Source organism: Priapulus caudatus, unplaced genomic scaffold, assembly GCF_000485595.1.
Source record: "Priapulus caudatus unplaced genomic scaffold, Priapulus_caudatus-5.0.1 Scaffold340, whole genome shotgun sequence".
Lineage (NCBI taxonomy): Eukaryota > Metazoa > Priapulida > Priapulimorpha > Priapulimorphida > Priapulidae > Priapulus > Priapulus caudatus.
This window is the reverse complement of record NW_014577401.1, coordinates 216,914-226,017: the sequence shown is the minus strand read 5'-3', so window position 1 is coordinate 226,017 and position 9,104 is coordinate 216,914. Positions and strand designations below refer to the sequence as shown.

At 42.0% G+C, this 9,104-nt stretch overlaps 3 protein-coding genes and 1 long non-coding RNA gene across 5 annotated transcripts in view; 1 reads left to right on the top strand and 3 right to left on the bottom strand.

The window, feature by feature from the left end:
• Positions 1-7,471, bottom strand: part of LOC106809254 — an 11,559-nt gene extending 4,088 nt beyond the window's left edge. Inside the window, exon 1 of the mRNA XM_014812261.1 lies at positions 6,744-7,471. Within this exon, the coding sequence (XP_014667747.1) occupies positions 6,744-7,377 (634 nt within the window). The 5' untranslated portion in view covers positions 7,378-7,471. The remainder of the gene's footprint in view (positions 1-6,743) is intronic.
• Positions 2,369-4,852, bottom strand: LOC106809258. The gene is made up of 4 exons (XR_001393862.1): positions 4,650-4,852; positions 4,076-4,150; positions 3,738-3,831; positions 2,369-2,389 (listed from the first exon to the last, which is right to left on the bottom strand). It is a non-coding gene; the product is annotated as an uncharacterized LOC106809258 (long non-coding RNA).
• LOC106809255 (N-acetylglucosamine-6-sulfatase-like) overlaps positions 5,229-9,104 on the top strand; it is a 16,251-nt gene continuing 12,375 nt past the window's right edge. For both annotated transcript variants that reach the window (XM_014812263.1, XM_014812262.1), the window contains exon 1: positions 5,229-5,543. In XM_014812263.1, the coding sequence (XP_014667749.1) occupies positions 5,382-5,543 (162 nt within the window). In that variant the 5' untranslated portion in view covers positions 5,229-5,381. The remainder of the gene's footprint in view (positions 5,544-9,104) is intronic.
• Positions 7,544-8,172, bottom strand: LOC106809257 (peptidyl-prolyl cis-trans isomerase-like 3; the record flags this gene model as incomplete). Its single annotated transcript, XM_014812265.1, is given in 2 exon segments — positions 7,544-7,878; positions 8,054-8,172. Coding segments are annotated over 2 exon segments (246 nt in total), but the record flags the coding sequence as incomplete, so codon positions are not given.

Below are 9,104 nucleotides of genomic sequence, written 5' to 3'. Positions count from 1 at the left end.
GAAGTTCATGCAGATGGCAGATTACCTGTACGGCTATTTAGTCGACAAACCAAATGTAACAGATAGAGGCTAAGTGAATGAAACAGTCTGGAATATAATAAATATACAAACGAAGTGATTTACATAAATACAATCAGCCCAAAAAACCAAGATTATAATCTAAATAACATGTCAACAGGGAATCTCTCAGTCATATTTAGGATTAATTTCACAATAGAGCTTAATTAATTTAATAACAATTATATGCAAAATACATTCCATTACATTTATTTAATTAGTGTTGTGTCTACTGTCCTACTACACAAATCTCTACCTCTATACGCCAATCATATCAAACAATAATTAGTTGTAAGGAGGTGAAATGAATAAATGGAGGGAATTACAGGTCAACACTAGAGCTCATAATTAAAAAATATTGTTTGTTAACTGTTGTTTGCCTCACCCGACCGACCCGTCAAAGAACGGCCGACGCAAAATGTGATGATCTTTTTTTTAAAACAAATGTATCACTGTAACATTATATAAATATGTAGGCAATACATATATGTACCAAGCAAAACAAACATTCAAATAAAAGTATCTCCACACAAGCACACCCGAGCATGTAGATACCATGCTGAATTTGTAAAAAGACCCTCGCCCTCAAAAAAAGCCGTCCTACCTACCCAAACTTTTCAGCCTGGGTCGGGTGAGGGCAAACAAAGATTTTTTTAATTGTGGCCTAATGAAAGTTGTTCTCGCACCTGTGCGCAATGCCCATGTCCAGCCCTGATATCTTAGCTTTTTTCTTGTCTGCTGCTATCATTCCTTCTTCTGTTCCATCAACATAAATTCTGTAGCCTATGGTAAAAGATAATTACTTGGTATCACCGTCGGTCAGGGTGTGCAAAAGCAACAGGAATATTACGTATTTCCAACGTCAGTCAACAATCCTCACACACGGGCTCAACGCAACGTATTAGCCAGCAAGCCGTGCAGCCGTGATTTGCAGGGTCAGTTTTGAAACTGCACCGCCACAAATGTGTAGCACGGCCTAAAATATTGATCTAAAGACACACATACAAAAAAAAAACGATTCATACATGTTCACGTGTGGTTGTATTTTCTTTCGTCAGGTTCATCACTTGCAGGAGTTGCTCATGTCTGTGTCAGGGATGATGGGCGGTGCTTCAGACATGACATGCCACGTCCCCGCATGCAGTAAGGACGCCCTGCTGCCTCCGCCACCGAAGCAGCTGAAGCTGATGGTGTCATCCAACGATTCCGTTGTGCTTAGCTGGCTGCCAACGGCCCCTGACATAAGCAACCCAATTCAAGTGACAGGTGCAGTATAACACGAGCACGACCGTCTGTACTGGTGCTGCCAGACTTGGGCACATGTACGGAGTGCAACGAGTGCTGCACATTGTAGCAAGATATCACATTGAGCCAGGGTATTATCCAGGGATGAGTATTGTGGGAGTGCAGAAAAATATGTGGGAGTGCAAACAGACAACGTCAACAAGTGTATAGTTTAGTTACTATTCACCTCGACGACACTAATGGAATCTGGTTCTGGCGCAGCTACCATGAACTTCCATAAATGGGGCCGCTTATAAACAATTCTATAAATACCTGAAAAGTTTAAATTTCAAACATATGAACTTGAAAATGCTCAAATAGTGAAACCTTTTGATATAGGGAGTCCTGCGGAGTTATGTATTTAAAGCAACTGCTGGGACATGTAGAATATTAACACTGAGTATACTTTATATTGACTAAACAAAACGTCACCACTCATGCCATGGTTTATATTAGTGATGTCACGGTCATCGATTATACTCGAACAGTGGCTCGAACCAAGCGCTTGGTTATCAAAATACATAATCAATTTCATCAAAAAGAAAAGAAGAAAACTTGGAAAAGTGATGAGAATTAGAGAGATCATCGCTACTATACAAGTTATCCTTTATTAACATACATGTATTATACACACAGTAGTAAACAGTGTAAAACAAACAGTAAACAGGGCTAAACAAGCACATACATGCACACACGTACATGCACACGACGTTACGCACACGCAGGCATTCAACACACCGAGTAACCGATTGTAACCGATCATCGGTTACTTGGGTCCAACCGATGATCGATTACGAAATTACAACCGATTGACAACACTAGTATCAGTATCATCAGGAGTAAGATAATATAGGATTCCTAAGATAATATAGGATCCTATATTATCTTACTCCTGGTATCATCACAGTGTTAGTCTATATTATGACACTCCTGATGAGATTCATTTTGAGCACGGAATGTTTTAGCCTCATATAGCTCACTTTTAACTCGTCCAGAATTTCATTGTCAAATTTGTTCCCCCATATGCTTGTTCCTCCTTTTCCTGTACCTGTAAAGAAATTTAATAAAATTAATATTAAACACTTTTTCTATAGCACCAGGGTTAGCGCCAGGCCTTTATAACGCATGTCGGGTCTGAAATTACTTCAAAGCGGAAAATAATTTGCATCATCACATTAACCTTCCTAGATATCTTAATTGTTTAATGTCTTAACTTTCAACTGTGTTTACTTTTGATAATCCTGACAAAGTCAAGCTATTTTTACAGCTTGTTGTATGTCTCCGAACTGATCGAGTGTGCCTGTGTTGAAAGGCAGCTTACGACACACGTAATTGACTCCAATTAGCAATTGAGAATGAATTGGTTGATTGCCTGATAATGTGTCTTCTGAAATTTCTGGGGAGAACCCTGAGCACTATATCAGGGTGTGAAATTAACGGGATTCCGGAGTCAAATACTCCCTGATTTGACATATGCAGGAGTCCGTGTGACTCCCTGAAAATTCTGCCATACTAATTAGTTCGTTCCAGAGCACAGCCTCGCGGAATTACTGTATTTTTCAAAAGAAAATTTGGCAGACGTGCAACCGCACGAATCATAAAAATAAGCACATGCGTTATCGTTAATATCATTAATTTTGAACCTCAGACTGCGGACTCCCTCATTTTGCTGCGGACTCGCTCTTTTTAAAGGTAGGGAGTCCGTTGGACTCCCGTGTTAAAAAGTTAATTTCTACCCCTGCTATATTATATAGTTCATTATCAATGCAAACACGCAGAACTCAATACTGTCCGTAGTAACAGTACCAATAAACTATATATATATAATAAGAAATTAAAAAATTTTCATTTCATTAAGGCCCCATAAAAAAAGATGTTAGTTTATCATCCCCGCCCGCATCACTTTTTCCGCCCGCATCAAATTTTTTTTAATTTTTTAATTCAGATTACCGGTGTTGTATTCACACACCGGTTTCAAGCCAATTCATTCGTTAGAGTGTTAGTCCTTCTTGACATTAACAATTATAAATATTACCTTACTTTTATATAGCTTACCTACTTCTTTATACCTGTGTCTCTTTTAAAAAGTACCCTGCGGCATTTTGCGCTACGTAATTATTGCTGCGATTTCAATTTTCCAAGAACACACATTTTCACGTTTCACTCGACGCCATTTACATTTTTGCTGGTTAGATGGCGGGTGTATTTGCGGAAGGTAGTCTGGTACCCGTCCCTGCTCTTTTGTAAACCTTACTTTACAAAAAAAAAAAAAAAAACCCGCCTCCCTCATCACTTTCTTTAGATGACAAGGATGATAAACTAACATTTTTTTTTATGGGGCCTAATAAGAAAGAAAGTAGACGAGTCTCTTTGCGGGCAAAACAGAAACTGCATACCTGTTGGATCACCCATTTGAACCATAAATCCTTTTATATTTCTGTGAATGATCGTATTATTGTAGTAATCACTCGCACACAATGCTAGAAAATTCTGAAAAATGACAAAAAAGCTATGAACGTAGGCAGGCTAACTACACAAGATCCTGTCACAAGATGTCGTTCTGACTATACTGCCAACGCCTTATATAATATAATATCACTATTCAAAATACTACAACAATATTCATTGCAAATTATACAGCAACTGTAATGTATGTATTGCTGAATCCTACCTAAATAAGTAAAATTCCTTTTTAGTAAATAGGAATAGTATAACTCTAAGTAAAAATTCCTACCTCACAGGCTTTTGGACACTGATCGCAGAACAACTCCACCTTTATATCACCAAAGTCTGTGTGGAGAGTAACAGACTGCAAACATAACCAAGTTCAATCTGTTTATTTGATCAAAATAAAACTAAATGCTATATAGTGTGACAAAATTTTAGATATAGTCGCAGGATAGATCTATTGATGATGATTGATGATAGTCTATCAGCCCTCCGGCAGCGCCACAGATACAAGCAAGAACCAGGGGTATTGTAAGACTCGCTCTGATTGGTCCGATTGTTTGTAAATGGCGAACGTAATTTACTAAAGTTAAATGAAGCGGGGTTTCTGAAAAACAATCTTTTAAGAAGTGAATAACGATTGAAGTGAATGTATACACTTATCAGTAGCAAGGTTAAGCCATGTAGAAGGGAACGGTAGGTTTTTTTTCCGCGCCAATAGCGACGTACGGGCCGCATTCGCAGCGCATGCATTTTGCATGCGATCTCACAACATTTCAATGAACCCCGTTCTGTCCCAATAACCCTCACCAAAATATAAAAAAGGTTATATGGGACAGAATTATTCGGTCTAGGCTTACCCCCGCTTAGGGACAGCTGCCGCCATCTTTTCACAGATTCACAGATTCTCTTCGGACTAGTCTAGGTCTCCTCGGAGAACCTCTACTGTCAGCTCTATCTTTGTCTCGTTAAGTATGAAAGCGAATGGACTGCCGTACCTCCAGCCTCGAGACATTAAGATACGGCTGCCGTACCCGTAGCCACAGCCTAAGTGAGTAAGTGACTAATTAAGTTATATCCTTGGGCCCTTACGGCCTTTAAGTTAGCCTACTTTAGTTTAGGCTATGTTTGATTGAAGTTGGCGAGTTGTAATGCCCTTTACAGAACCTGTCCGTAACTGTGACTGTATCGATCACTACCACAAATCCCTAGACCTGACCAAACCTAATCTAATCGCGCAACTATTTTATGCCATGAGTCATGAGAAACATAGACTCATGAGAAACATAGGGTCTACCTACCATTTCGAAATCATTGACTAACGCCAAAACGCCACGCACGCCAGTACCTATTCATTATGCCACTGCTCTTTTGTTTAAACTTAGATGGCATTTTCGTCACTTCGCTACGACTGCGTTCTATGTTCTATGTTTGCACTATTTAGTAGAGCTTCATGGTGCAAGTCTATGAACCACGTGATAACAACAATGATCACGAGTTCATGCGGGGAGTTCATTTTCAGTTGCAGCTAGTTTTTCGTTTTTAGATCAGTTCTGGTTTCGCCGCATGGTTTACTTCATGTTGTAGAGATAATGAGTGTCGCGATGAAAGTGCATGTTCGTTTATTCTTCACATTTGTCTGTCTTATTTGGCTATGTCATCGTGTTTCAACACAAAATTCTATCGACAGTGGAAAGCCTCCAAACATCGTGTTCATTTTAACCGATGACCAAGATTCGATGCTAGGGGGAGTGGTAAGCACTTCTTACTAAACCCTGTAATTTGTAAAAAGCACTCACTAAAGCAAGCAGTCATTGTAAGAGGCGAAACCTAAAACCAAGTTAAATATGTTCGATCTGCTAATAGCAGTGGTATTGGCTGAATCAGTGAATGTATTTAGCGGTACGCGGCCATTCCCATTCAACTTTCAAGTCCCTACCCTTAGGCTATGGCTATTACTATTAGTATTAGTATTACTATTAGTAATAATAGTATTAGCCTATTGCATTCAAGCCAAGGCCAGGGTGGCGGGTGCTGGATTTTCATGAAGGGGTTGGTCTTAATCATGCTGGTTGGGCGGGCTTTGAAATACAAATTTAGAGAGATTCTCACTCGCGTCAATATAATTAGAATAGAAGGGAAAGAATTGCGTGTGTATATCATATGGGTTCAAGGATAGAGAACATGGGTCCCAATAAAACCAATGTCATTTACATCAATTTACATGCGTCTAAACAGAGGAATTGCTCCGACCTGTGATTGGAAGATAAAAATAGAATTCGGGACATTTCGTTTCACCGGTTAGCTTATGAGCGATACCGCGCGTGCATATTTGCTCATTAATTGTGACTAATCATGCTTCAATAGACTCAAAATTCACAGAGATTAAGGCTAAGACATGTGTCTATAATAGCTAGAATTTATAGAAATGTAACTCCAATTGTTAGCGCCATATGATAGTTAGTACACGTTCCTACCGGCCATATAGCCGCGCGTATTATTAGCCTATCGCTCATAGGCTAATAATACAGGGTTCTCCCTACGTTGCGCAAACGGGGCGCGCGCGCCTCGTTTGGGAAAACTCCCCCCTGTTTCAATCGTTGCGCCCCGTTTAAATTACCTCCGCCCCGATTAAATTCCACCACAATAAAAGTTTGACAGCGCGGGAATCGATCGTCAAGAATTCCCATTCGACCAGGAACACCGACGCGTGTATTTTTACCGACCACATGCACTGCAGACCATACACAAGTACAAACAGTTAACCTGTACCAAACCCAACACTAACTGTACACAGACTCGGCTATCTTATATATATACAAGAACCCCAAATACCGTCTATGGTGTGGTGGCGATTTTACGCATTAATTAGTGGTACGGTAAAAAAAACATGCCTCCTGGACCCCCCTAGTTTCCCCTCCTTTTCCCCCCTCCTTTTTCCCCTGCACCGCCAGGGGGCAGTTCTCTGCCTTCACGTTCGGTTCGAAGAGGCGCTTCTGTACCATCGTCCTCGTCGTCGGATGCCTTTCCTCCGTCCGTGTCCTCGTCGCCGTCGTCGCTGTAGAATTCCTCGTCTTCGAACACCTTCTGCAGCAGCCTCTGCTCCGCTTCCTCCTTCGACAGCTTCGTGCCCCGCGGCTTGTACCGCTCGCTCCGTGCCGCCGCCTCGCGACGCAGCTCCGCGACCGACCGCGGCGGCGGCGGCCCCTCCTCCGCTCCGCCGCTGAAGGCGATGCCGCGCCGGCACAGGTACGCCGCCCACAGCTGGAAGACGAGCTCCCTGAGAGCTGGCGGCGCGCCGGCAGCGAGCAAGCACTTCGTCTGCTCGCGCAGGACGATCGTGAACGCCTCGTAGCGGCTCAGCGAGCGCAGCCGCCCCACGCTGCGCCGGGAGCGCGAGACCCGGGCGCGCGGCTCCCGCGCGACGCTGACAGCCTTCAGCGTGAACGGAATCGGCTCGTCTCGGTCGGCGATCTCCTCGCGCACTTCCTCGCGCAGGTCCTGCGACTGCGTGTGGCACAGCGTGCAGTAGTAGTGCCCGTCGACGCACTGGAACTCGCGCTCGCCGCAGACATCGCACTCCGGCATGGCGGCGGCTTCGCACGATGCTGTTCGCCGATGCTGTTCGCTTGCGGAACGACGTGGTCGCTACTCTTGCTCGCGATCCCTGTCACGCGTGAGTTTGTTCATCGCTGCATCGCACCGCCGCCACGGATGGCGTCCCACGCGTTCGTTTACACATAATACTGTCGCTACTCTCATGCGAGGCCGTGTCATCACTGCGGCGTAATGTTCGCCATTTTGTTGCCAGGATTCATCACCGCAGTTTTATCGATTCCTCGTCGATTCGGCAGATATCTTATCTGCCTCTTATAGTCTCGCAGGACAGCCAGATAATTACGACGACCTTTGTTGGCATTTCTCATTCGTTATATCAGTTCCCGATGAGCAGGATTTGCGTTTTAGCCGGCTAGAGGATTGGCATGAATGGTGACTCCCTGCAGGCGTATGTCGGTCTGTGGTCTGTAGTTCTTCTGACTTACTGGCTGTTTTTCAAGCTCTTCCAGCACATCCCAGCCGTCTATCACTCTGTAACACATAACACCAGCCTTGAACCTAGTGCATGATCCTCCAAAATTCAACTACCTCAACAAAGAAACGTAATTACAAGTTACATGCACTCTGTCAGTTTAACACGCGACACGTGACACGCGTCATTTGATGCTAACAGATGGTAATCAACAGTTCTGCATTAATTACTTACTTTCCAAATATGGTATACTTGTGGTCGAGGTGCGACTGCTTACTGTAGGTGATAAAAAACTGTGACCCATTTGTATTTGGTCCATTGTTAGCCATCGAAACAACACCTCGCATGTTGTGCTGCAAGAATATATTATTAATCACAGGTTAATCACAGGTTTATCTGTTCAACACTTTTCAAACTGCTGGAGGCAGTTTCAAAATTTAATTTCATCATAATATTTTCTAGTAGTTTTTCATATTCATATTATCATGTTATCAGGAGTAAGATAATATAGGATTATATCTTATAGTTATATCCATTATATATTATCTTACTCCTGATGTTATTACACTTGTATGTCTGATTATTGTTTAGAAACATTTAATAATTTATTGTTTAGTAACATTTTATGTAGTTCTAAACTTCTAAGTAGATTTAAGTTTAGATCCAATACGTGCTGTGTATCGATGTACAGGAGATGTAAATAATATTTTTTATCCAACCTCTCACAAAAAATATTAGAGTCATGCGATAAGATCAGGAGTGTCATAATATAGACGGTATCAGTTAGTGATGTCCACGATGATCGATTATACTCCAATATCGGTTATCAAAATCCATAATCGATTTCATCAAAGAAAAAAAAGAAGAAAAAATAAATGTAAAACTTGAACAAGAAAACTTGGAAAAGTGATGAGAATCAGAGATATCATCGCTACTATACAAGTCATCCTTTATTAACATACATGTATTATACACACAGTAGTAAACAGTGCAAAACAAACAGTAAATAGGGCTAAACAAGCACATACATGCACACACATACAGGGCTTGAAACTAACCTAAAATGTTCACTAGCCAGCAGGGCTAGTGACCTGTAAAATCTACTAGCCCTTAAAAATATCTCCCAGCCCTTACTTTTCTGAAGTGCCGCGCTGAGGCTACGCAGTGAGTAAAATTTTGCCATTTGCGGGGAGGTGGGGGGGGGTGAGGTGGGTGGATCTGGGTTTTGATTTTAGACGCTCCGAGATGCATTCTGCGAAATTCCTTGACTGAAAATTTTGATTCA